The sequence below is a fragment of the Gekko japonicus genome, unplaced genomic scaffold (genome assembly GCF_001447785.1).
Source record: "Gekko japonicus isolate JY-2015 unplaced genomic scaffold, Gekko_japonicus_V1.1 scaffold5138, whole genome shotgun sequence".
NCBI classification, from domain to species: Eukaryota; Metazoa; Chordata; class Lepidosauria; order Squamata; family Gekkonidae; genus Gekko; species Gekko japonicus.
The window spans coordinates 1-26,609 of record NW_015162628.1 but is presented as its reverse complement, the minus strand read 5'-3'; the positions used below and the strand labels follow the sequence as shown (position 1 = coordinate 26,609).

General features: G+C 42.1%; 1 protein-coding gene across 3 annotated transcripts; it reads left to right on the top strand.

Moving 5' to 3' along the window:
• The first annotated feature begins 337 nt into the window (after positions 1 to 337).
• LOC107106367 (mediator of RNA polymerase II transcription subunit 15-like) lies at positions 338 to 14,339 on the top strand. Of its 3 annotated transcripts, none has more exons than XM_015406503.1 (7): positions 338 to 400; positions 840 to 911; positions 3,782 to 3,832; positions 6,272 to 6,368; positions 6,957 to 7,060; positions 12,906 to 13,519; positions 13,550 to 14,339. In XM_015406503.1, exons 1-7 carry the CDS (start codon positions 341 to 343, stop codon positions 14,127 to 14,129), a joined length of 1,578 nt encoding a protein of 525 aa, XP_015261989.1. In that variant the 5' UTR covers positions 338 to 340; the 3' UTR covers positions 14,130 to 14,339. The 3 variants fall into 3 exon arrangements, with proteins under 3 accessions (XP_015261989.1, XP_015261990.1, XP_015261988.1); XM_015406504.1 differs by having other exon boundaries at positions 12,906 to 13,888; positions 13,952 to 14,339; XM_015406502.1 differs by having other exon boundaries at positions 12,906 to 14,339.
• The last annotated feature ends 12,270 nt before the right edge of the window (positions 14,340 to 26,609 follow it).

Sequence of the window (26,609 nt, the reverse complement as noted above, 5' to 3'; positions counted from 1 at the left end):
TGCTTCATATGAAGGAAGCAATGGGGGAATGACAGGATTTTTTAAAGATAGGTGGAAGAACACCTGCAGAAATATCACAGAGACCAGGTATAAGTGCTTCCTTCATATGAAATAGGGCAACTGGTGATGTATTTGAATCGTAGAGCCAAGAATCACACACTGGACTACAACTGGAGATGCATTTATGAGTTGTTAGTGGGGTTTCTTCACAGGTGTACCAAATTGATGTCAAAGGCAAGCCAAAATGGGTACAACCTGTAATACCCTGCTTTAACCCCCACCCCAAGATTTTTTCCTTTATCCTTTTTCAATTCCTTTGTTCTTCCAGGAACCTTCCCCTATGAGCAAGCAGAAGAACCAACAGGACACCATGACAAAGGCTGATGGCATGAGAGAAAATGTGAGTTGTTCATTAACCATACAGTGGAAGCAGTGGACTACCCTTTAAGCTGTGAAGGGATGCCTCACATTATTTCAGCCCTCCTCAGTTCAGAGGGGAAAATTGATTTGGTGCTTCATATGAAGGAAGCAATGGGGGAATGACAGGATTTTTTAAAGATAGGTGGAAGAACACCTGCAGAAATATCACAGAGACCAGGTATAAGTGCTTCCTTCATATGAAATAGGGCAACTGGTGATGTATTTGAATCGTAGAGCCAAGAATCACACACTGGACTACAACTGGAGATGCATTTATGAGTTGTTAGTGGGGTTTCTTCACAGGTGTACCAAATTGATGTCAAAGGCAAGCCAAAATGGGTACAACCTGTAATACCCTGCTTTAACCCCCACCCCAAGATTTTTTCCTTTATCCTTTTTCAATTCCTTTGTTCTTCCAGGAACCTTCCCCTATGAGCAAGCAGAAGAACCAACAGGACACCATGACAAAGGCTGATGGCATGAGAGAAAATGTGAGTTGTTCATTAACCATACAGTGGAAGCAGTGGACTACCCTTTAAGCTGTGAAGGGATGCCTCACATTATTTCAGCCCTCCTCAGTTCAGAGGGGAAAATTGATTTGGTGCTTCATATGAAGGAAGCAATGGGGGAATGACAGGATTTTTTAAAGATAGGTGGAAGAACACCTGCAGAAATATCACAGAGACCAGGTATAAGTGCTTCCTTCATATGAAATAGGGCAACTGGTGATGTATTTGAATCGTAGAGCCAAGAATCACACACTGGACTACAACTGGTTGGTGGGTATGTTGGGGAGAGGTTCCAGTAAGCACGCTCCATGTTTGGAGCCTCTATCCCAAACCCCCTCCCCCCCAGCCCCCCACAAAGTTTCAAGAAGATTTTTGCCATTGACTTCAATGGCCCCATTGGTTATAATGGACCCGAATTTTTCGGGATTCCCGAATTTTTTCGGGATTTTTTTTCAGGATTCGGACAAGCGCATAAATTGCTAATTCGGGATCCCAAAAGCCGAAAAAAGCCGGAAAATGTTATTTTCGGCTTTTTTTTCGGCTCAGGATCCCGAAATGCACATCCCTAGTTGTTACTCGTAATGGCAACTGTGGTTAGAACAGGGGTGTTATGCTTGCTTTTATGGGTATACCAACATCCACAGTGTGTAAAAGAAAACAAGAACCTGCTTTGTGTTGGATGGAGCACGTCAATGGGTGTCAGTTTTACAAAGGGCAGTTTTACAAAGTAACTTTTTTCCCACCATAGAGAACAATGGAGGGGATAGGGGCAACCTGTTTGAGGGCCCATAAAATTGGACCCCCTGGTCCAATGTTCTTGAAACTTGATTGGTATCTTGGAGAGAGGCTCCAGCAGTTACTCTGCGAGTTTGGAGCCTCTCCCTCAAACCTCCTCCCCTCCAGCCCCCAGAATATACCCTATGTTTTCACCATTGACTTCAATGGCCCATAGGATATAATGGGGCTGAAAATGACATTCGGCTGGCCAAAAGACTTCGGAATTGGCTCCTACTGCCAAAATTGACATGCAGGAGTCTTTATGCCTGCTGAAATTGATTCTGCCCAATTTGGCTGAATCCTAATTGGGCTGAATTTTTTTTTTTTGCACACCCCTACCTAGAAGCATCAGCTGGCCGAACATGCTAAGGGCTATTGCGACATACGGAACATGCCCCATGGAGTTGGGTGGTCCTGCCTACCAGGGTGGGCTCACCCTGTACTGAGGGCTGAGAGGACAAGGGGGTGGAGCCATTGGTGACCCAAACGTAGCCTGACAGGGTCTCACACCAATGGGAAGACCCAGCAAGAAAGGTGGATGGGGAATGGGGAGGTATAAACGGAAGCTCCAGTGTCAGTCCAGGGATGATCAGACACAGTCACTCTTACTGAAAGGGAGTGGTGTGCAACTAGGAGGAGGAGGACCTGGGTGCATAGAGCCCTCTCCCCATCCGCTGGTCTGAGGCCCAAGGAGAGTCTTTAAGGGGTGGAGCAGGCGTCAGCAGAAAGGGTCACCACCCAGGGTGAACAAGCTGAGTGTGACATGCATACACTAACAAGAAGGGGCTACATATACTATACCTTCTTAAACAGCTGGAGGGTCAGGTAATTACATTTCTTTTAACTGGTCTGCTACAGTTCTTAACTGATTTCAGTCTGTAAGAAAGACTGGACAGTTTAAAGGAATTGAAAAGGGATGCAGCTCAGATAATCATGCTTTGCGACAAGCGTTTATTGTTAGTGGGTACAGTGTTTCTCTTTGCTGCCCATTATGTGTAATAAAGAATTGGGTTCAGTTGAATATGTGGCTTTGGAGTATTGTTGTTTTCACAGAGAACCCAGGAAGTGACCTGTACATATACTTCATTGTGTCCCCAGGATTAGGATGAGCGTGTGTAGAAGTCAGGCACACAATCACCCATCTTTCCCATTAAATGGTACCACCCTCTTTTCAGTCAGCACTATCAAAGTCAGGTATAAAGAGGAGCAACTGTGAGAAATGGGTTGTATACCTGCCCCTCTGACCTTTCTGTGCCTCTACTTCCTATTCTTTTAATAAGCTCTGCATAGTTTTCCTCTGCCCCCAGTTAGTGATACAGTGTGCTATTGTAGATTGAATACATTGTGCTGCTTTGAATCATTTTTGTATTTTCCAAGCCTGGCAAAATGCATGTGTGCTAGAGTGAATGTGATCCAAGATCAAAGCAGGTGGCCAACATTATCTCAAGAACGTGAGGAACAGACCTTTCAACACAGAGACACTTCCTTCCTGGGCAAACAAGTCATGCGCTAGTAGTCACTGACTCATGTTGCTGAAGAACAAAGAGACTACTTTTCAAAGGCAGATTTTTTTTTTAAATAGAAATTTTATTAACTTTTTATAATACAGTTATTCAAGCAACTATACATAGAAATAGGGTTGGTTTTACAAGTACAAAACAGGCAGTTTTTTACAAAAAGTTTGGTTAGCAGAAAAGTTAGAATGTTTTCGACTAAGTCATATAACTGTACAATAAGCTTTTACCAATTAGTATTAATGAGATGCACTAAACATCATGATCTATTTTTTCAGCTGTAAAGCATTATCTTATATTTTGCTTCAGTAATGTTTTCCCAGTCAAATTTATGTAAAGATATTTTGTCCAATATTGGGTACCAAATGGTAAGTATGTTGTGAAATTCACATTCATTTTGGTGTGTGGTGTCGTAGATTGAAAATTTTTCCAGCATAAATATATCCCATGTTTTATGGAACCATTGATTTATTGTGGGAGGCTTTTTATTTTTCCAGTTTTTTGCAATTGTTATTTTAGCTGTTGTTAACAAAATGTTAATTAGCTTTCTTCTATTTGCAGGAGGACGATCGGAAGGCCATAGATGGAGCAGCATCAGCTCAGGAATCAAAGGTAGGTTGTAACTTGTCAGTTTTCCAATCTGAATAGCAATCTGTTTCCAAAAGTTTTGTATGTGTTTACATAACCACCCGTTGTGAATATAGTTTGCTTTTTCACCGCAGAGTTTCCAGCAATATGGTGATATAGTAGGACTTATGTGCATTAGTCGAGTTGGTGTTAAGTACCATCTGGTGGTCACTTTTAGGTTGGTTTCTTGGATGTTTAAAACTTTGGAGATCTTTGCTTGTGTTTGCCATATTCCAGTCCAATTTTCTTTTGTAAGATGTGTTTTTAAGTCTGAGTTCAACGCTTTTTGACAACTTAGAGGTGGTTGGTTTTTTTGAGCATTGAGTATGATGTTGTAAATTTTAGAGATGAGGCCTTTTTTGAGTTTCCTTTAATTAGTAATTTTTCTAGATTTGCTTGTAGATTTAAATTCTGTTGAATTGATCAGATGTTGAATTTGTAAGTATTCATACCATTTGAAGGTTGTGTTGTGTTTTTCTTCCAGTTCTGATTTCGATAGTATTTTTCCTTTGTGCATTACGTCAATAATCCTAGTAATATTGTCTTTCTTCTAGAACAAAATGTTTCAAGGTTTTCAGCAGGTTGAAACCATTTTTGCCTTGTGAAGGTGCTTAGTTGTGAGAATGGTCTAGTGATTTGGGGTTTTATCTTATACCATATTCTGAGCATTGATTTCATATATGGGTTTTTGATACAGTGTTCAATTTCTTTGAAATATTTTTTCCATAAGAGTTCTTGGAAGTTTAGGTCGGAAAATGTAGATTCTTCAATCCATTTCCAATCTTCATGGTATTGCCGAACTATTGATGCTAATGCAGTTGCTTTTTGATATAAGTTAAGATCAGGGATGGCCAGACCACCTGCCTTTCTAGGAGTTCGCATATTGTGGAATGCTATTCTTGGTGATTTGAGTTTTCAAATAAATTTATTAATGTCTTTTTGCCATTTTTTAAATAGTTGGTCTGTAATGTGGATAGGTATAGTTCTAAAACAGTAGGGGTATTTTGGTAGTATAAATGAGCATAGGACGGTGATTCTATCCAGCCATGATAGTGTTTTGGTGTTCCATGAAGTTTGTAGTTGTTTGACTTCTTTGTGGATTTCAATGTGATTTGCCGTTAAAAGTTTGGTGATGTCTTTTTCAAAGGCAGATGACCCTTGCTTCTTGCAGAGGCAAATGGGTTAACCTGTGATCCTCTGCTGAAGAGAATCCCCTAAATTGTTGCTGTTAGCAAGAGTCATTGGTTTTTTTTGAGTTCACAGCCCAAAGATAATAGGTGGAGTCTGAACAAGTGCTAACCATTTGGTGATCTTGAGGCCAGATAAGAAGTGGGCAATAACCAGCTCACTGGAAATGCAGCAGGAAGAAACGCTATAAAATCCTGGGACTTGAGAGATGTGGGAACCATTTTCCATCGCTCTCCAAACTTGAGTTGTCCAAACACTTCAAGGTCTTGGCCAGTCCCTCTTGGTATGAATGAGGAGTGTGTGTTAGTGTAGCAGGTTGTTTGCTTTGAGCTCAATAAATATTACTTTGAAATTAAGAGATTATATTGGCTGGACATTCCACTCTATTAGAATAAGATCCTGCAAGGCACACAGAACCAAGGCCTTGATTAACCCCTTGGACTTGTGCCTCATAGAGCCTAAGCTTGTTTTGATCCTGATAGTATCACAAGGGCCCACAAATACTAAAACGTCAGCATATCCATGGAGAGTCTTTTCCATATGTCATGTCTTGCATCCTCCCTTGCACACAACTCACAAGTTCTGCATCTATCCCCAAAAGGTATTGGTTGCAAACCCGCACTTGGGGGCACTGCTGTTGTTAGGAACTTTGACACTCTCGCTTTGTTATTGAGGCACCTCTCCTTCTCAGAGGAATACAGAATGGGAAGGAAAGAATCCTTTGTTCAGCAGTCCCTTGTCAGGCCCATCATCCTGAAGCCTGTCCCATCAGCAGTCTGCTGTCTGAGCATGAATATTTGGATCAGCTACATTTCCTACTCCTTAAAGGAAGGTGTTAGCAAGATGTTGTGCTTATGTTCTCTGTATTCCAAAGTCTTGAAACTCTACCATCTTTGTGCATGTTTTGAAGAATAAACCTTTTTAAAATTTGATACGCTACTCAGGGGAGATGCAGCTTTCTCCATAGAGATGTGAAAGCACAGGTACATGCATGCTCAGGTAGATCTGGGAGTGGCTTAGCAGCATCCCCTGTATTTTTGAAGACTTCTCTTTCCAGTGGTGACAGTACCAAAGATTGCCTGAATTTAATAAGATCTGAGGTGGTGTACATTTAAAGTAGTCTTAACTCATTCACAGTAACAGGATCCATGTTTCTCTTCTCCCTTTAATCCATTTTCTAACCCTGTCCTTACAATTACAGGATACTAATACATTTTTTCTTCACACACTTTCCAGGTAATGGATAAAGAGCAATTGAAAGCTGAGCAAGAAGCGCAACAGAAGAGACTGCAGTACCTGAAGACTGAGTTGGATAGAGTTTCAAAACAGAAAAGTATTGCTTTTTCACGTTTTGTTTCCTTTTCCCCCTGGGTTGCTCTCTGGTGATGGTGCTAACTATTGTATAATATTCTAGAACAGGGGTCCTCAACATGGGGTGCCATGGTAGCCACTGAAGCTAGGTAGGACTTTTCTGCTGGGCTGTGCAGATTGAAATAACATTGTTTCAGTGGCAGCTGCAGCTACAGTGTTAGTTTTATTCTCTCTCTCTGCTTTCCCAGTGCATTTTTAAAATTACCCTGTTTCTCCCTTGCACTCTGCTTCCTTTTCTCCCTTGCACTCTGCTTCCTGCAGCAACCATTTTGTGATTGCACCCACCACCTTGTGTCAGAATTCCAAAAGTGCCTACGGGCAAAAAAAAAAAAAAAAAAAGGTTGGGATTCTAGAAAGAGAGAAATTTATGTTTTTTTGCCCTGTGTCTACCATTGACATTCCAGTATGTAATCTAAACAGTGTCAATTAATATACTTCCTATATGACATGACATAAACTTACAATGGTTCTTTAATAATCTTTATTGTTTAAACAAGGTTATGTGGTGTTAGGATTATTTACTTCCTTCCCATAATTTTGACTGGCTCAGGGCTGATGGAACTGAATAAACGGAGGGTCAACTGTAAAGACATCCTGCTAAGAGAAGTGAGTCAAGCCCGCAAGAACATTGTGAAGGAGATTACTCAGCTGCAGGTAAAGATTGAACCAATGGAGAAGAAACAGTCTGATCCTTGCCAAGGTATCTCAGGGAAATAAGCCTTGTACTTGATTTCTGACATTTGTGCTTAATGATCATTAACACACAAATGGCTGGAAGGGCCTCTGATTATCAAAAACATTCTGCTTGCTTTAGACTCTCTTCTCTGTCCACTTGGAGCAATTTCTCTTTAGAAGAAAGAATTGGCACTTCCTTTCCCATTCTTCCACCTGACTCTGTAATTAATAATTGTAAATACCTCCTAGTATGCACTGTCTGGTTTGCCAATTGGCAGGCATCTTTTACTGCCTATAGGCCAGGATTTCAGAGATGAAAGAAATAGCTATACAGAAGGAAGAAAGTGTTCTCTGCTGATTGAAGTTGACCACTGACTTAGCCTCATAGCTGTGTTCCATTCCACCTTCCCGTGGGGGAGTCGACTGCAGCTGTGTGGCTTAATGCACCAGCCTTATAAGGGATTTGGGAGGAGGTGTCCTCAGTCTGTCCACAAGCTGTAGAGAGGAGGAATAAGGTGCTCAGAACCCCCTCCCCTCTCCTTGTCTGAGACCCTGCAGGCCTAGGGAGTGGCAAGAAGGGGTGGTCACAGAAAGGGAGTTCCCTGAGAGATGTGGTTTGGACACTCCCAGATCCTCTGCACAAAGAAATATTCCATTTAGTAAAATAGCAATACAGAACCCCATTCTTAGATTTGTTTGCCAGGCTAACCAATGCCAAGGTGAAACTGTTCTTCAGATCACACCCATTGTTAGTTCATAGACCTGTAAATTCATTTCCTGATGTTGTTGCACCTTTCTCCGGACTTCCTCAGTCAGAAACCATTCTTCTACCCTATGCTGGAGCTTCTACAGCTTTTTGCTTGGAGGCTGAAAGGACTACCCTAAGAAGCTTGGGTTATTATATGGGGTTTGTAGTCCCTGTTGGCATTAGATGTGAATCCATTAGAAAGTTCTGCTTGGACAATTAGATGCATTTCTGTAACTGGTATCTGGTATAGGGGTTGTTCCCTTAGTGGACCAGGTTCACTGTGTGTTAGAGGTCCTCCATCCAGGGTTGGTATTGGGTCATACCAAGCACTTCAGGGAAGCAGGTATAACCAGTATGTTCAGGTGTCCCCCACCCCCTTTCTGGTTGGTACTTATCATATTCCTACCAACATGTGAAGCAGTTCCTAAAGGCTATTTTCCTGTTAGGTCTTGTGATAGCACACAGATTTCATATCTGAATGATAAATTTTGTGCTCTAAGCCGTAAGTACAATACTATTTGAGCCCATGACTGAGGCCTTTTTTCCTCTCTTGTAAACAGAAATGTCTTTTCTTGTAGCCATTACATCAGCCTGTAGGATGTTGGAGTAAGAGCCACCCTCTTTCTGGGGGGCTGACCCAGCGTATACAAGGATTGGGTGATTCTCTGTCCTGGGGGCAAATTCCATTTTCACTTGGAACAAGAAATTGTCCTCCCTTCATTTTGCTCCAGACCAGTCAATCCCAAAGAGAGGGTATGGCATTGCTTAGATGTTTGCAGGACCCTCATAATCTGCCTGCTAAGGATGTAGTCCTGTGTTTCTAGAATATGAAGTAAGAGGCAGAGGCGAAAAACATCCAAGACTTCTATTGTTAGATGGTATAGAGCCTGGATTGCAAAGATTTATAATATTGCAGAGGACCCAGTTCCAGAGGTAGTGTTACAGTCCACTCACTTCATGAAGGAGCTGCAGGGCAGGGGGGAGCCACTTTGTTCCAGGTCATATGTGGAAGAGGTGTTATCTCCCATACACATTTTCTTCAGACACTACAAAGTCAAGAAGTTTGCCTCTGCAAACTCTCTGGCAGAAGAGTTCCAGTGTGAGGTTCTGCCCTGTCTGTTTTCCTCCATCTGTCTTCTTTCCTAATAAGGAAGAATAGAGAATATGTTTACATAGTTCACCTGATAGTGATGCAGCATCAACCTAGTAGGTAGAGTTTATTATACCCAGGCTGCGGTCACACGGAACATTAGCCACACTAGAGAGACGGAAGACATGCGGAGTTTCTGGGCGCGATCTCACCGGCACATCTGGGAAGCGTAGCACTTCCGTGGCTCAACTGCAGCTTCCCGCCGAAGAAGCGCAGCAAAAAACTAGTACCTCCGAGGTACTAGTTTCCGGAAACTGCGGGGCAAGGGCGGGCGTCTGATCGCCTTTCCGGTGGCATCCGGCGCCCGCCCATGTCCCCTCGCAAACAGGTTGTTTTTTTTCCCCAAGGCTCCTGGGATGCGCACAGGCACCCAATGGAGCATGCGCACACTTCCGTTTTAAAAAGTAAACAAAACACAACGATCTAACCAGAGTGACGGCCCTTTTCTTTCTTTGAAGTTTCGGGAGAATGGGGGGGGGGGAGGAATTGCCCCTGACCCGCGGGTCTCCGCGCTTTCGCTCTCTGGTGAGTGTTGAGGCCAGCCCCCTCCGAAGGGAACTGCCCTGGCTCCAAGTCCACAGCCGTTTACGTCAGCGAGGGGTGTGTGTGTCGTGCTTCCGAAGAACCGGGCCTGCGTGTTTCTTGCCAGGTGTAGCTGTCTGCAGCGAGGCTCCGCAGGCGAGGGGGCCCGCTTCTTTGCTTGTGGTGTGATCGGCACCTCCCCCCTCGCCACGGAACTTCGACGGAACCTCCTCGGGAAGTCTGGTCGTGAAACCGCGGGTTTGTTTGCCCCGGGGCTAACTGCTGCACTTCCCCGCCGCAGTTTCCTGGCCGTGTGACCGGGACCCCAGTTGGTTTTATTGCACACGTAGTAATGACCAGCTTTGGGAAGGAACTGAGAGGTCCACCTCTGGCCAACTCTCTTCATTAAAGATTCTGCCTACTGGTGAACTGTCCATGTCAGAAAAATTAATAAGATAAAACAAAATTTCAATGTTTTATGGTAGATTCATATGTGTAGCTGTGACGGAATTAAAGATTTGAGGACAGCAGCAGGTAAACAAAGGAGCTACTGAGTCATGTGACTGAGAATGGTGGGGGCCAGTTGGCTCGGAACTCTCAGTGAGTGACAGATAACTGAACAGCTGACAATTGAGAGCTGACAGTTGGAAGAAAGTTAGCAGTCGGCTAACTAGAGAGCTCTGAAAAGGACATAAGCCTCTGGGCTCAGTGGAATCAGCCGGATAGCAGTTTGTGTGGAAAACTGTGGCTGAATAGCACTCTGCACTGGTACCCTCTAATGTAAAGAGGAGAGTGAACAGAGAATGCACAGTATAAAACCTCAGTGGTCACAAACACCAGAGACACTGCTCCAAAGGAACTGATAAAGGTGGCTAAGGAAGGGCTAAGGGTCCAGAGGAGTCTGGAGAGCTGGGGTAGTCGCACCAGTAAGACTCAAGGGACCAGGCAAATAAAGTCCAAAGGTTAACCACAAAACAGTTACTGGAGAGTGGGATCATAGATGGGTGTTGTGAACTAAAGAACATCTGAGTCAAACTGAGAGTGATAAGCATACAGCCTATGTAAAGGCAAAGTGAAATGTTTATTCTACAAAGTATCAAAATATACTGTGTAAATATATCCCATCCCCCTGTTGAGTTTTCTGTGAAATAAAGAACTGTGCTGTTTGACTTTTACAAGCACTGCTGCCTGACTCTTTGAAAAAGAATTATACTGGGCAGTTGTCCTCAATACATCCTGAAGTTATATATACAAACCCCAAAGAGACTACTTTTAAGTGTGAACTGGTCAGCCATCTGAAAGCAGAACTGATCAGTTACATCACAGTAAAATAAACTGAATCCAGTACAAATAAATATATATATACAAGAAGCGGGACCTGCGATACTCGCGGGGGGGGGATACTCTGCATTCAGGAGGAAGCGGCTGCAGAGCACCGGCGGCAAGACCTGAGCGGCAGGGCCTGCCGAGCCTCCCCCCACTAACGGCAGCGAGGCAGAGTTCCCAATGCGTTCTCTGTGCATGCACACGGAACACTCTTTACTTTGGGGGGGGGGTTAATTATCCCCCGTATAGTTTTTTTTAACTTTTCAGATTTTTCTGCACTCCTGGGGAGTGCCCCAAGTGTGCAGGAAAATCTCTCTGCCCCCTATGTGCCCCCGATGTGCAGATTTAGATATCCACACAGAGGGGGCCTCTTGGCTATTAGTATATAGATAGGCAGTGACGCCACAGCTTGGTCACGGCAATAGCCGGGGAGAGGTTATTGTGTTATAGTAGCCTTGTTGGTCTGAAGCAGCAGAACAAAGTTTGAGTCCAGTGGCACCTGTTGGTCTTAAAGGTGCCACTGGACTCAAACTTTATTCCAACGTTTTATAGTATGACTGATCTTAGAATAAGCTGGCTACGTTCTGTGGAATAGCATTGTTTCAAAATAAGTGTATAGGTGATGTCAAGCAGCTTCCAAAGGGCCATGAAGAAGGAATCTGCAAAAATTATCCCTTCCCCTGGGGCCCACAGAAATGTAGGCAGGATCCAGGCCAATATCTATAATCCTAAACAGTTTTAGTTGTCTTAAATGCTTACCATTCTGTACTATGTAGTCATCAGTAAAAAAATACCTTTGTCATGAAATGCTACTTGCTCTTATATTTACCACTACTCCAATTAAGTAATTGCTAAAATTAATACAAACCAGGGTTTGCAGATGTACTATATTAAACAGAGTTAATGCCTGTAGTAAACAGTTTCATCAATTCAAAGTACAATTCAAATGGAAGCTAAATATAATTCTTCTATAGCATCATTTACTGTCTAAAGAGACATGCCTATTAGTTTAATTTCATAGGGTAGTCAGGTTGGTCTGCAGTAGAACAGCTAGGTTCGAGTCCAGTAGCTCATACCCTGAAAATCTTGTTGGTCTCTCAGGTGCCACTGGACTCTAATTTAGATGCTCACTAATATCAAGCATAATTTGTGGATGGAGAGCCAGTATGAACTATTAAGCCTATTAAGATGCAACCAATATTCCAAATGGTGCTTTATACATATGAATAAGCAGATATAAAATTAATTATGAACTATAAATGAATTCATGCTATCACCTGAAAATCACTGTTTAGATTATAATAATTTCCCTATGTAGTTTTGGCTGACCTTTCTGTTGCAAGAATTTAGGAAGTTATTCCAATTCCAGTAAACATTTTTAAATTTATAAATTCTTGCCTTTCTCTCCAAATCTGACCCAGTCTGTTAATACCATGTACAAACTATTCCAAACTCTCAGTCATTTTTGGACATTCAGCCCTTCATTTTCTTCAATTTATTGACTATTTCCATGTGTGCTGCCCCCAGTAAATTTGAAATACCATGTTAGTATTCTGATTATTAGTTGCAGAGCCATTCTTAAATGCGTATTATAGTCTTTTACTATCTCTTTTGAAGTTATTTTCTTGATCTTCTGCCATGAGATGTAACATTTTAATTATGCGGTGTCTCTTTTATTATGCTGGAGGGTTCTTTGTTGCACTGAAATTTTATCTTAAATAATGTCTTTTATATTTGTAGAAGTTCAGAGAGTTTCTAGTTCTTCAGATCATAAATACCTATATGGGGATGGTATCTATGAATTTCTCCTCTTGTTTCACAGCAAGTACAATTAATTGGGGGAGGATACTAAGCCACAGCTCTTCCGTAATGTAGGCATGGTCCAGTAGCAATTTCCACTGACAGAAGGGATTTCCCGGGGGGGGGGATCCCAGCTGTAGCCCAAAATGCTCTGTGAAGTGCAGTGTGTGTTGGGGAGAGGGGATTGGAGAAATTTCACCCTTCTGTTTATGGATTTGCTGATTCCAAGGTGTTCTTCTATATGGGGTAATCATGCTGAGATTTCTTTCTTCTCATAGGAGTGTTTGAGTAAGAATCCATTCTATGAAGGGAGGAGCAACCTGGACCAACAGGCAAGACTGAGTCCGATTAAAAAAACAGAAGCTAAAGATGAAGGGAGTACAAAAGTGGAAAGGAAAGAAGAATCAAAGATTACCAAAGGACTGGGGGGAAAGGGTGATGAAAATGAGATTAGTAAAAAGAGTAAAGAGAAAGAAGGTTCTCATGGCCAAAAATTAATGATTACGCCTGTGTTGAAGAAAGATAACATACAGGTTGAGAAGAAGGAAAGTGAGATAGAGGAATCCCAAAAGGAGTCAAGCCAGTCATCTTCTAAAACGTGCAGCTTGCGGAAAACTGAGACAGATAATCAGAGTCAAGACCACGATCTAGCTGCCTCAAAGGCTGAAAGTACTGAGGGAGGCAAATGTAGAGAAAGCAAGCCCCAGTCTGGAAATACAGATTCAAAGCAGAAGGTGACTGTGACAGAGACGCAGAACCCTAGGATGAGTAAAAGGAAACAGAGGGCTGCAGCTGCAGCAAAGCTGAAACAACAACTCAATCTGCAAGAATTTAAGACACTTGACCAACTGGTGGCTGAAGGAGTAGCAAAGGTGCAACAACAATTTCAGAGTTTTGACAATCCGCAACAACAATTTCAGAGTTTTGACAATCCGCAACAACAATTTCAGAGTTTTGACAATCCGCAACAACAATTTAAGAGTTTTGACTATCCGCAACAACAGTTTAAGAGTTTTGACTATCCGCAACAACAGTTTAAGAGTTTTGACTATCCGCAACAACAGTTTAAGAGTTTTGACTATCCGCAACAACAGTTTAAGAGTTTTGACTATCCGCAACAACAGTTTAAGAGTTTTGACTATCCGCAACAACAGTTTAAGAGTTTTGACTATCCGCAACAACAGTTTAATAAGAGTTTTGACTATCCGCAACAACAGTTTAATAAGAGTTTTGACAATCCGCAACAACAGTTTAATAAGAGGTTTGAATATCTGCAACAACAGTTTATTAAGAGTTTTGACTATCTGCAACAACAGTTTAAGAGTTTTGACAATCCGCATTGTCATCCTCTATTCACATTGCCACCAGGGCCACCATTGCCACACCCTGGTTCAGGGTTTCCATACAATATGTGCATTCCTCCATTTTCGGACAGTTTAAAGTTCACCCTCCATAGGGCTACAGAGGAGAGGCAACGAAATATGAAACGGCAGAAAAGATAAAAAACAAGAGTGATGTTTAAATTAGCTGACAGACTGAGAATCCCCCTTATCTGTTAAAGACATTTTAATTTCTGTAGTCTGATAAATCCTTGTGTCTTTGTACATCATATCAAGATGTCAGTATGTACAATATACCCTTATTGCAAACCGCTAGTTCTTTTGCATTTAAAAACGTGTCTGAAAGATTAACCACTAGACTCCTTTTCTTTCTCCCCTGAGATTGTACAGATTCTGGGTATCTCTTCAAGTCTCTGAGTAAAATACCTCAAGTATATCTTCCCAGACTCTTGCTAAAAAAAAGAGGACACACTACAAAGATAACTTCATTTCACTATTCTTGCTAACAGAAGGTGTTCTGAAGATCTGTTATGGACAAAAGAAATTGTTTTCATATTTCTGTTCTTTTGTCTTAGATAATTTTTTTTCTTTTGTCTCTTGGACACTTTTTGAGGTTTGGCCTTATGACCCTATTGCAGTTCCTTATCCTACCATATTCACCTGTTTCTCATGGGAGATTTCAATTACCCAGATATTTGTTGGAAGTCCAACTCTGCTAAAAATGAAAGGTCCAATAAATTCCTGACTTGTCTTGCTGACAACTTCATTTTCCGGAAAGTGGAGAGGGAAACAAGGGGATCTGCTATCTTGGACCAACAGGGAAGAATTGGTTGATGAGGTGAAAGTAGTGGGCACCCTGGGTAGTAGTGACCATGTAATTTTGGAATGTACAGTCTTGGGTAAGGTAAAAGCTGTACATAGACATATAGGTTGGAAAGCAAATTTTGACAAAGTTATGCTGGGTAGAATCCCATGGTCAGAAATACTTAAGGAGAAGGAAGTTCAACAGAGGTGGGAGTTTCTTAAAAGCAAAATACTGAAGGCACAATCACAAAGGATGCTGGTGAGAACAAAAAATGGGAGGAGCCTAAAGAAGCCAAGATGGCTCCATAAACAGCTTTTTAAAGACTTGAGAAATAAAAAAGACTCATTTAGAAAATGGAAAGAGGGCCTTATAACCGAGGATGAATATAAACAAATAACCAGTGCTTGTAGAGAGAGGGTTAGGACAGCTAAAATTCACTGTGAGCTTAAGCTAGTGAAAAATTCTAAAAACAATAAAAAAGGGATTGTTTCAATGTTCAAAGTTTAAAAAAGTAACAGGTGATGAAGAGAGGGCAGAACTGTTCAATTCCTACTTTTCCTCAGTCTTCTCTGATGAGGGAAACGGTGCTCAACATGGCAAAAACAGAACACATGATGAGGGAAGGGTGTTGCAGCCCAGGATTGGCATAGGGGTAGTAGATAAACCCCTAGTTTCTTTAAATGAAACTTAACTCCTCGGGGACAGATGAACTGCATCCAAGGGTACTAAAAGAACTCATGAATGTAATTTCTGAGTCTTTGTCCATTATTTTTGAGAATTCTTGGAGAACAGGTGAGGTGCCAGAAGACTGAAGGTGAGCAAATGTTGCCCCCATCTTTAAGAAGGGAAAAAGGAGGATCCAGGTAACTACTGACCCGTCAGCTTGATGTCTACCTGGAAACGTTAGAACAAATAATCAAACAGGCAGTCTTTGAGCATTTAGAAAGGAAGGCTGTGATCTAAGAGCCAGCATGGGTTTCTCAAGAATAAGTCATGTCAGACTAACATCATCTTTTTTTGAAGAAAGTTTCTACCTTGCTGTATCAGGGGAATGCTCTAGACATAGGATGATTCTGCATCTAGCATTCACTCTTCATATTTTCTCAACTGGGAGGAAAACCTGCGGCTCAAAATCACATTCAAATGCCTCAGGGCAATGCGGTTACTGACTGCAAAGTCACCCCTGAGTGGTCATAAATCTATGCAGAAGGTACCATAAAATCCAATTATCAACGAAAGCAAAAGTGGCATGGAGTGTGGAAGGTACCATAAAATCCAATGATCAAAGGAAGTGAAAGCAGCATGCAATGCAGAGGGGAATTTCTATTCCAATATGAGTTTTGTAAAACAACAGAGGGAAAAGACAATGCAGAATCAGCCATAGTTTATCTTGATTTCTGTAAGGCTTTTGATAAGATTCCACATAATATTCTTGTTGGCAAATTGGTAAAATGTGGTTTGGATCCTATTACTGTTAGGTGGATCTGTAACTGGTTGACAGATCGCACCCAAAGAGTGCTGGTTAATGGCTCCTCATCCTCTTGGGTAGGAGTGACAAGTGGAGTGCCTCAAAGATCTGTCCTGGGACTTGTTTTGTTCAACAGCTTTATCAATGATTTGGATGAAGGAATAGAGGGAATACTTATTAAATGTGCAGATGATACTAAATTGGGAGGGGTAGCAAATACGGTACAAGACAGAGTCAGGATACAGGATGATTTTGACAGACTGGAAAACTGGGCTAAAACACATACAATGAATTTCAGTGGGGATAAATGTAAAGTTCTGCACTTAGGTAGGAAAAATCAAATGCATAATTATAGGATGGGGGAGACTTGTCTTGGCAGTACCATGTGCGAAAAGGATCCAGGGGTCTTAGTAGACCATATACTGAACATGAATCAGTAGTGTGATGTGGTAGCTAAAAAGGCAAATGCGATTTTGGGCTGTATCAACAGGATAGTGTCCAGATCACACAAAGTGATAGTATCGCTTTGCTCTGCTCTGGTTAGAACTCACCTAAAGTATTGTGTTCAGTTTTGGGCACCACAATTTAAGAATTTTAGACAAGCTAGAACGTGGCCAGAGGAGGGGAATGGAGATGGTGAGGGTTTGGAGACCAAATCCTATGACAAAAAGTTGCTGGGTATGTTTAGTCTGGAGAGGAGACAAGTGAGAGGTGATATGATAACCATCTTCAGGTACTTTCATATAGAGGACGGTGTACAGTTTTTTTCTGTTGCCCCGGAAGGTTGGACCAGAACCAATGGGTTGAAATTAAATCAGAAATGTTTTGGACTAAACATTAGGAAGAACTTCCTGACAGAGTGGTTTCCTCAGTGGAACAGGCTTCCTCGGGGGGGTGGTAGTGTTAGCCAAATTGCCTTATTTTATGAATAAACTTAGGGTAATTATGATGTTAAATGGCAATAGGCATAAAATATAGGATCATAACCCGTGTATACCAGAGTCAGGATTCCCAGAGCCCATGAATAGACGAGGAGGCTAGGTTACTAGAATAACTGATATCTTTACTTAATGATTCTCACACGTACAAACAATAAGCAAGCACACACAAACACACAATACAGGGCTAAGAATACAGGGTTGAAAAGATAGTGACAGGGCTAAGAATACAGGGTTGAAAAGATAATGACGTTTGCATGAGCAGGAGGAGTATTGCTGGTGAGTAATATGTTACCTGACCAGCGTGATGAGCAGATCTTGCAGCAAAAAAGGAAATGAAAGGGGGGGGGGTAGCCGGCCAGCAACACACATGGAGTAGTTCCAAGCTGATCAGGAATGGAACCAAGAAGGTAGATGGGGGGCGAAGAGAAGAGTGCGAACTCACAGAGATCTCACCTTGACCAATTTGTGACCTGTAGCAATGACCAGGTGGTCACTGGTTCCCAGGAAGTATTAGAAGAATACTGTACTCTGGAAGGTTGAGACAAAGGAAATGACAGTTGGGCAATTAGACTTGATGGTCGGCAGGGAGTGACACCTCTTAGGGAAGGGGGTAAAACAAAGGAAAGGGCAGAGGGATCCAATCACATCACTGGACCAGTGCTTCACAATAATGATTCAGTGTTTGGCAGAGGTGTTATCTGAATCGTCAGGAAAGCTTAATCACTTCTTTTGTCTTTAGCTGGGTGACAGTCTTTGAGAATGGCTTAGGAGGAGGGGGAGGAATGTGCTATGTGGTGAAGAAGAGATCTCTTCATGGCCTCTGTGCAGGAACACTGGTCCTCTGTCAGAACATGGGTTCTCCTCAGGGCTGCTACTGTCTCTGTGCTCATGGAGTCCAGGGTTTTTGGTCTGCATCATGGTCCTTGCTCTGATGCAGAGGTGCAGGGACAGAAGGCTTCTGTAGTCCTGGGTCCACATCTGGCTTGGCATGCTTCTTGGGCACAAGGCTTCCCTTGGCCACAGTGTACAGTCCATAGTCAAGCATTGGGCACTTTATGTAGGATCACAGCTCTGTCCATTGCCCTGGCACATGCTCTTCACAGTCCAGTAAGGCAGTGATGTTTCAAGAATCTTTAATAATGCCATCTGAAGTGGCTTCATGGCAACAGTGGGCTCTCCTTTGGAGGTTTTCTAACAGAGGCTAGGTGGCCATCTGACAGCAATGCTGATTCTGTGAACTTAGGCAGATCATGAGCGGGAGGGCAGGAAGGGTTGCCTCAGTGCTTAGTTCTTGTGGCCCTTTCTTACACACCCAGGGAAATGCTGATTGCCACTTTGGGGTCAGGAAGCCATTTTTCTCCAGGCCAGTTTGGCTGGAGATCCTGGAGGTTTTTTGTCGTCATCTGGGCATGGAACAGCGGTCACTGGAAGTGTGGGGGGGGAGGTGTTTGTGCATTTCCTGCATTGTGCAGGGGTTGGATTAGATGACCCTGGAGGTCCCTTCCAACTCCATGGGTCTATGATGCTATTTGACCCTCAATCTCCACTATCCAAGCTATTGCAGTGTTTGGTTCTTGTACTATTACTTCTAAATCCTGATTAATTGTCTTTGCTGTATCAGCTGTTGATATCATACAGGATAGCACATCATTGATCAATAAATTAATGATTATCTTTAAACATGTGGAGGTCTTTGAATATTTTCCTTTTATATGGTAATATTCCAAAAATGTAGATATATTTAACTCTTTCTTGTAATTTTACAAGGGTAGAGTTTGTTATGTGAGCATCAAATATAGAAGTTTGTTCCAACAGGCTATCCAAATGCTCTTTGGAAAAGCAAAAAGTTATCTCAGTACATAGAGGGAAATAAACCTGGAGGTCTCCAGCAAAAAAGAAAAACTTGTGTCACCAGCCAAAGGGAAAACAAAAATAGAGGCAGAACCTCAAAGGTGCTTTGCAAGAACATGTTCCAATGTGTTTCTATCAAAACAGAACCCTTCATCAGGGGCTATAAGACAGGTTTTAAAAAATCTAATATATAAAGACCTATGTAAGTTTTCAGTATACTGTTCATCCCCCCAATAAAGATTAAGCCAGAAATGAATGTGATTGCAAAATAAAAAGTGCATTATCCATATAGAAATAATGAAAAGTTTCTTAAAACAAGGAAGATAAAAGGGAAGGAAAAGACTGAAGTACATGAAAAAAATCTAATCCAAATATCTATAATAAAATGCTACATTTCACACATTTTCTTCAAAAATGTTCTCAAAAACAGTATACTAAACTTATGAATAAAAAGAAATAGAATCCATCTTCACCCAAACCAGGATAATGGAGATTTTTCAAAACTACTATCATCTTTTAATGAAATAGTGTGCTTGAAAGGACTACTTGAGAGTGGTTATGGCTAAAACAAAGTTTGAGTCCAGTGTCACCTTTAAGACCAACAAAGTTTTATTCAAGGTTTCATGTTCACACACTACTTCAGATACACCTGAATCTTTCTGGTTGTGGCTAAGTTTGTTGTATCTTCATGCAAATCTTACTGGCGGGGAGGGGGGAATGTCTCAATGTAGTTAGACCACAGTACTGAGTGAGTCAGGCTAACTTTTAGTATACCAAAAAGGTCTCAGGAAATCTATTATAAAAAAGTAAAAGCTAATCAGCATAAACTCAGAGATAACTGAAATTGAAAAAGATATTGAAATGTATATAGTAAAACTATATGCATTATCCTTTTCAATTTCAGTTATGTAATATAATGTCTTATGAGGTCATAGGTCTCATTATCCATCACTGTTCTAAGTATCCATTTTGCTTTTTGTTATGAAAGGTGGTAGTTGGGTATATTTAGTGCTTCTGCTTTCTAATGGCTGCCAGGCCTTAAAATGGATGCCAGCCTGGTAGTTCCTTACGTGTAGGGGGAGTACTCCATAGGGAACAATGGAGCTGCATACCTCTCTGCCTACAGTTTCCAGCAGCCTTGAGGGGAAAGAGCGGGGAAAGATGGACACACCCCAGGGGCGGAGCCAGGGAGATACACAACAAGGAGAGTCTTTAGTCTCTGCCTAGTCTTCAGCCTTTGGCTTAGTGTGGACAAGAGCTTCAAGGGAGTGGACAGGTGGGGGCTCCTGTCACCTCAGACTCTGTGGGCAATCCAGGCCACTGTAAATCGTGGTGGGGAGCCCAGGAGGGTGGCAGTACTGGTGACCAGTCCAGGGAAGGGCTGTGGTTTCCCTCCAACTACGAGGAGGGGGAAAGCAAATCCAGGCCTGAGGCCACAACCCACTACAGAGGTAGAGTGGGTGTGTGTAGGGGCAGAGGAATTGCATTTCGATCCTGTTTTATTTCTGTACCCAGGTTATGTTGAAGTGCCTGTGTTTATTTTCATGCCTGACCTGTATATAGTTAAATAAATCTTCCTTTCTGAATTTAAAAAGCCTGGTGTGCCTTATCCACATAGCCCTCCCCGCTCTGCACGTTACCAGGGGCAAAGGGAGGCCAGGAAACACAAACGGGCCTGAATCAGAGGGGTTGCCAACTCTCCAGGGGGTGCCCAAAGATCAAGGTACCTGCTTCCCAAGGTGGGGAAATTAGCCAGAGGGGTCTCACTGTCCCTCTAGGAAGGCGGTGTCAATTCAGTGAGTGGTGCCAGCATTTAACGGAGAGAAATAGCCCCACCAGGCAGGGTGGGAAGGCCAAAACGGGCTTGCGAGCCACAGGATGGCACCTCAGTCTCCCAGAGCTGAGGGCGGGTCCCCGTTCCGCCATATGCATTATCCTTTTCAATTTCAGTTATGTAATATGTATTATGAGGTCATAGGTCTCATTATCCATTACTGTTCTAAGTATCCACTGTGCTTTTTGTTATAAAAGATGGTAGTTGGGTATATTTAGTGCTTCTGCTATCTAACAGTCAAATCCAATTTGAAGCAGAAAAATGACCTACCAGCAAAACATGAAGTAGAGAACTGTATATATTATACTTAGTGGTCTGTGATGCATTTTTCCAAAGGTCTAATAGTTTTGCCCACGTGTAACTTGTTGCATGAATTATGTAAGTGACATAGGCACTATTGTATATAGTAAAACATTTCACAATATATTTCTTGCACCAAAAAGGATTTTGAAAATATAGTATCTTGGTCATGAGACTATAACATATACACAATACACTTGGAAAGGCCCTCAAGGAGTAGCTCCTGAAATACAGTACCATGGTGCTTTAGGCAAGTGTCAATCTAGATTAGCTAGTCTTTGGTTCTGTTATACACAACAATAGACTTCTCTTGACACCCTGGAATACAAATACTGTATCAAAGCTGAAGTACTACAATGAAAAGTAAAATAAGCAGGGGTCTTGTTGTAGAAAAAGAGCTGCCGGAGCTCATTAGCATAACTCATTAGCATAACTTATTTGCATATGCCACGCCCCCTGACATCACCGGAAGTGACAGAAGGCCACACCCCCTGACATCACCGGAAGTGTGTCAGAAGGCCCGGCTACTTACCCTCCTGCTTCATCCTCATTCCCAAACGGAATGAGGATCGAAGCAGAGGGCGGGGTAAAGAAGGGGGCGGGGCTTCACCACATGACCGCCCCGCCCCCTAGAGGTTCTCTTCCGGAGCTCCGTACCTGAGAGCTCCCCCCCGACTAGAGCCCTGAAAATAAGTAATTATTTTTGTTGAAATTCTTATTTCAGATTCTAACAGGTGTCTAAAGACAATTGGTTTTGACTGTTTTATGCCAATTCTGAGTGGCTAGGGTAATACTGCAGAACAGCAACCCATTGTGATTACTTTTACTGGATTACTGGACAACTCACAGTCAACTTAATGTGGTGAATGTCTCAAGCAACTTCACTGCAGAAAATGTGGTGTGAAAATTTGAAGACCGCACTAAACAGACTTTGCTTGCATGTGTGGATTCTTCGATCAATTCATCTTCAAAATAATCTTGGTAACTATAGCCTTCTATTTGGACGTATCTAATGTGTTGCACTATTGAGCCACAAAGCAACCTTTGGCAAAGAACAGCTATCGTTTGCCTACTGGCTATGTGTCAAAATGAGGGTTTTGTACCAGACATTGATGTTAAAACGAAGGAGCGGGGGGGGGGGGGGGGGGGGGGGATTAGGAAAATTATTTTCCTGTTGGCTGATGGAAGTCTGGAATTTAAAAGGAACTGGTTACTGCTTGGTTAGGTGGTTAAGCTGGAAATAAGCATGGGACTGTTAAGGCAGTCACTTTAGGGAAGTTTGTTGAGGAAAGGAAGTGTGGGGGAGACCTGGAAAAGAAAGCTGCTAAAGGAAAAACTTAGATACAAATATATCCAAGTTCTTTGCTTGGCTATTGTATCTACAAATACCAGAAGTCTTCGTAAACAGCAGTTATAACCAATGATCCCTCTAAGCTGTGAAGCCTTGTGAGCAAAGATTCTACTTTGTAAGCTACTGGCATTAAAGTTGTGAGCAAGCAATTTGGCTACTGCATAAATTAGTTTGCTCTAGAGCCATCCTTCCTGAGCTAGGACAAAGATGTGTGAGCCGGAGGCTAAAAGACTGTGAGCTAGCTCACACTGACTCAACTTAGAGGGAACACTGGTTATAACAGAGTTAGGGATGTGGCTTTTTTAAATCAAAGCTTGTACAGATATAAATCACTGATAAATAACTAAATTGAATCGGTCTGTATGTGTTAAGAACTTACGATTTCAGCTTAACAGGTAGTAGAACTAATTACTAAAGAATACTTGAGGATACTTTTAGGTAAAGGAAGAAGAAACCTCGTGGTGGTCAGGCCTGGGGATAAACTGTGTCACACCAATACAAGTGTTGATCCACAGCTTGCTATTCTAGATAAAAGTCTGTAATAGTTTGGAGGTAGTTGCTTCAGCTGTGATGAATGCATGGAATGTAAGGGACTGATGCTGTAAATGACGTACCTGAAGTCTTGTGTATGTTAGAAAGCAAAGCTTGTGATAAAGAATTGTGTGGAAAAATGAGGCTAAAGTATCTTCAGTATGTGGATGCGGCTAGGAAGTAAGCTAAAAATGAGGAGAGGTGAACTATGTATGCCTTCCTGAGCTTGAAGGGAGAGCAGGATAAAAATAAAATAATAGGTAGATAAATTTTATTACTGGAAAAGGAACCAAAAGGGTGATGGACAGAATACTTTTTTTATTTACAATATGTATACCATGGTAGCTAACAAATTGAAAACATAAAATCATATCTTTAATAAAAAAACAACAATGAAAACAAAGCCAGAGCTAAATCACATACAAAAACATAAAATCAACTAAAACATTGGGCAGGAAGGAGGGACAAAGGGAAGCAAAATGAAACAAATGTCTTCTGCCACTGGTGGAAGATGGCACCACAAAGGGACGGGCAAGTCCCCCTGGGGAGAGAATGCCAGAGTTTGGTGAAAGAACAGAGAAGGCCCTCTCCCCAGGCCCTCTCCCCTCTCTCCTGCCTAATCTCAGTGGTGTAGATGGGCCAAGACTGGAGTGATATGGACCCTATGCCCACTTCAGTCAGCATCCTGGCTGCAGTATTCTGCACTAGCAGAAGTTTCCAGACACTTTTCGAGGGCAACCTCATCTAGAATGCATTACAGTCATCTAGATTTTACTAGGCCATGCACCACAGCAGCCAGAGCTTTTCTGCCTGGGAAAGGCCCCCAGCTGGCTAACCAGTCACAGCTGATAAAGGGCAGTCCTGACCACAGCTGCTACCTGCTTATCCAGCAGTAGTCCTCAGTCCCAGAATACCCCTGACTATGTACCTGTTCCTTCAAGAGGGGTGCAACCCCATCCAGAACTGGTGACACCTTAAATCCTGAGTTAGACCTCTTGTTCAACAGTAGCACTTCTGTCTTGTTGGGATTAAGCTTCAGTTTATTAGCCTGCATTCACTCCAAACTGCCTCTAGGGGACAGGTTCAGGGTTCTTACAGCCTTCCTGTGGTCAACTGAAAGTATTAGATGAAACTGAGTATCATCTGCCTATTGGTGGCAACCCTGCCCAGATCTCTGGATGACCTCAACAAGTGGTTTCATGTAGATGTTAAAAGAGCATAAGGGACATTGGTACCTTGTGGGGACTCCAGAGGCCAAGGGGATCAGCAGCAGCTCCCCAATTTGAAACCTAATCCCCAGGTAGGACTGGAATTGCTGCAATACAGTACCTCCTAATCCCAGCCCAGAAAGGCAATCCGGAAGGATACCATGATGGATGGGATCAAAAGCCGCTGAGAGGTCCTGAGTTGTGTTCAGTCTGTCTCCCAGTGCAGGTCATCCGCCAGATGTTGTGATGCTATGTCCCAAGATCTTAGTTACCATTTTGGGTGTTGCCACATTTTGGGTGTGACAGTGAGAAATGGGTGTGTGTGTGGCAGTGTAATGATTCCTTGTTTTATATGTGTGTGTGTCTCTTTAAAAGTTTGGTTGCATGGCTGAGATATATTAGAGTGGTTGAAGAGACAAGTGTGATTGGTGATTGACAGAGAGGGGGAAGGGTTTTGGAAGTGGTTCTGAGTGGATGAATATGTATGTCTGTCAGGAGTGACAGTTACAGGTTTGACAGTTGATAGAGACAGTTGTTTAGTTAGTTCGTTCTGAGGTCTGTGAGAGAAGCAGTCTAGTGTGTGATATAAGAGTTAAGTTCTGTGTATGAAAGACGTGAGAAGCAGTTCTGTGTGTAAGCAGATAAGAACAGCCAAGGTTGTTCTGAGAGAATAGGAAAAAGTAAATGAAAGCTAAATTGAAGACAAGTTATAGGAAAGGCTGTATGTCCTGATAAACTGAGAAAACCTGTGAACAAATATGACCTTGAGTTAAAGAGTTACAAAGTTACCTGAAAGATCCCTGTCAATAAGGGAGCAGATTGTGGGTGAAACACCAAGCATGTGTTCAGTATTTAAACCGTACTAGTTACATTGTTCTACTCTTTTATATATGAATTACTTCAATAAATCTTCTTTTATTCACGTATACCAACTCTAAAGAAATACTTTCTCAGAACCACATAGTCCCTCGTAAGCCTAGAACTAGACCTACCTACCCAGTAATAGCTAAAGTGAAGTATAAAGGTTTGGAAAGCCTTAAATTTCCTGGTGGCAGTCGGATATACCCTAGTAGACCAAAATAAAGAACACTTTTAAAGGGAAACCAGTCCTCCCATATAAGGGGTCGTCACAGGCTCTCTCTGGACATCAAAGTTAAACTGTAGAAATCCACTTGAAATAGGGAGCAAGGTTTGGTGGCTGAGTGAAGGGGGGAGGTGGTCCTGCCAAGGGGTGAGAGGGGAAGGCAACAATTGGGAGGTAGGACTTCCACTTCTCTGGGAGTTCCTTGTGGATCCCCACCTGCAAAATATTGAATTTAATGTTACACAGAGGAGGGACAGGCTGGCAAATATGGGTCTGCACAGAGGAATCTCTTCCCGTGACTAGCAGTTGCCAGGCAGCAGCTCCACACATAAGTCTTCCCTTTATATAAACTTTTGCCGCATTTAAGATGTAATACTAATCAATATGGTTCTCAAAATGTTGTGAACCCAAGCTGCAACTGTGTATGCTAGCATGAACCAGGCCTGTAGCTACAGCGAGGCATTTCGGGGCCTTGCTCCCTTAATTAAAAGCCCCACCCCACAAATAGCCATGCCAGAAACCTTTTTTTTTATAAGTACCCAAGGGTACACTTTTATTATTTTTTCCATTATATACTACAGACATACAAATATACATTCAAACAACCCCCAACTACCCCCCACAACATATAACATATAACAAGAGACTTTATCATTTCTTCTGCTTGTTAGATTTCTAAATTCATTATCTATTTTACTAAGCTTATATTTTCTGCGTTCTCAAATTACTACATTTATCAGTTGCCTTTACGTTATACCAATCGTAGAATCTCTTCCAAGTTTTTTTAAAAGTCCATTCTGTACCGGCTTTCATCTCAAGTGTCAGTTTGTCATTTTCCGCCGTTTCAAATATTTTGTTCACGTACTCTTGTTTCGTTGGTATTTCCATTATTTTCCAATATTTAGCATATATTATCCTTGCAGCTGTCAACATATGAACTATCAAATACCTATCTGCTTTATCGAAGTCTTTCGGGAATATATTCAATAACAGTATCTCTGGAGTAAACGGGATATTCGTTCTTATTATTTTTTCCATTATCTCAGAGCAATTAACATTTTGTTTAGCTAATCTACCTGGTGTAATATACCACCTATAAAACATCTTATACATGTTCTCTTTATATGACACAGCATTAGTTAGGCTGCGGTCACACGTAACAGAAGCCACACAAGTGAGACGGAAAACAGCCGGAGTTTCCGGGCGCGATCTCACCAGCATATCTGGGAAGCATAGCACACCCATGGCTCAACCGAGGCTTCCAGCCGA

Excerpts from the sequence above, each read along its gene's own strand:
- LOC107106367 (XM_015406502.1), top strand. The coding sequence starts at position 341 with ATGAGCAAGCAGAAGAACCAACAGGACACCATGACAAAGGCTGATGGC. Across the intron at positions 3,833-6,271 it reads CATCAGCTCAGGAATCAAAG|GTAATGGATAAAGAGCAATT; the intron begins GTAGGTTGTAAC and ends CACACTTTCCAG. Across the intron at positions 7,061-12,905 it reads AGGAGATTACTCAGCTGCAG|GAGTGTTTGAGTAAGAATCC; the intron begins GTAAAGATTGAA and ends TTCTTCTCATAG.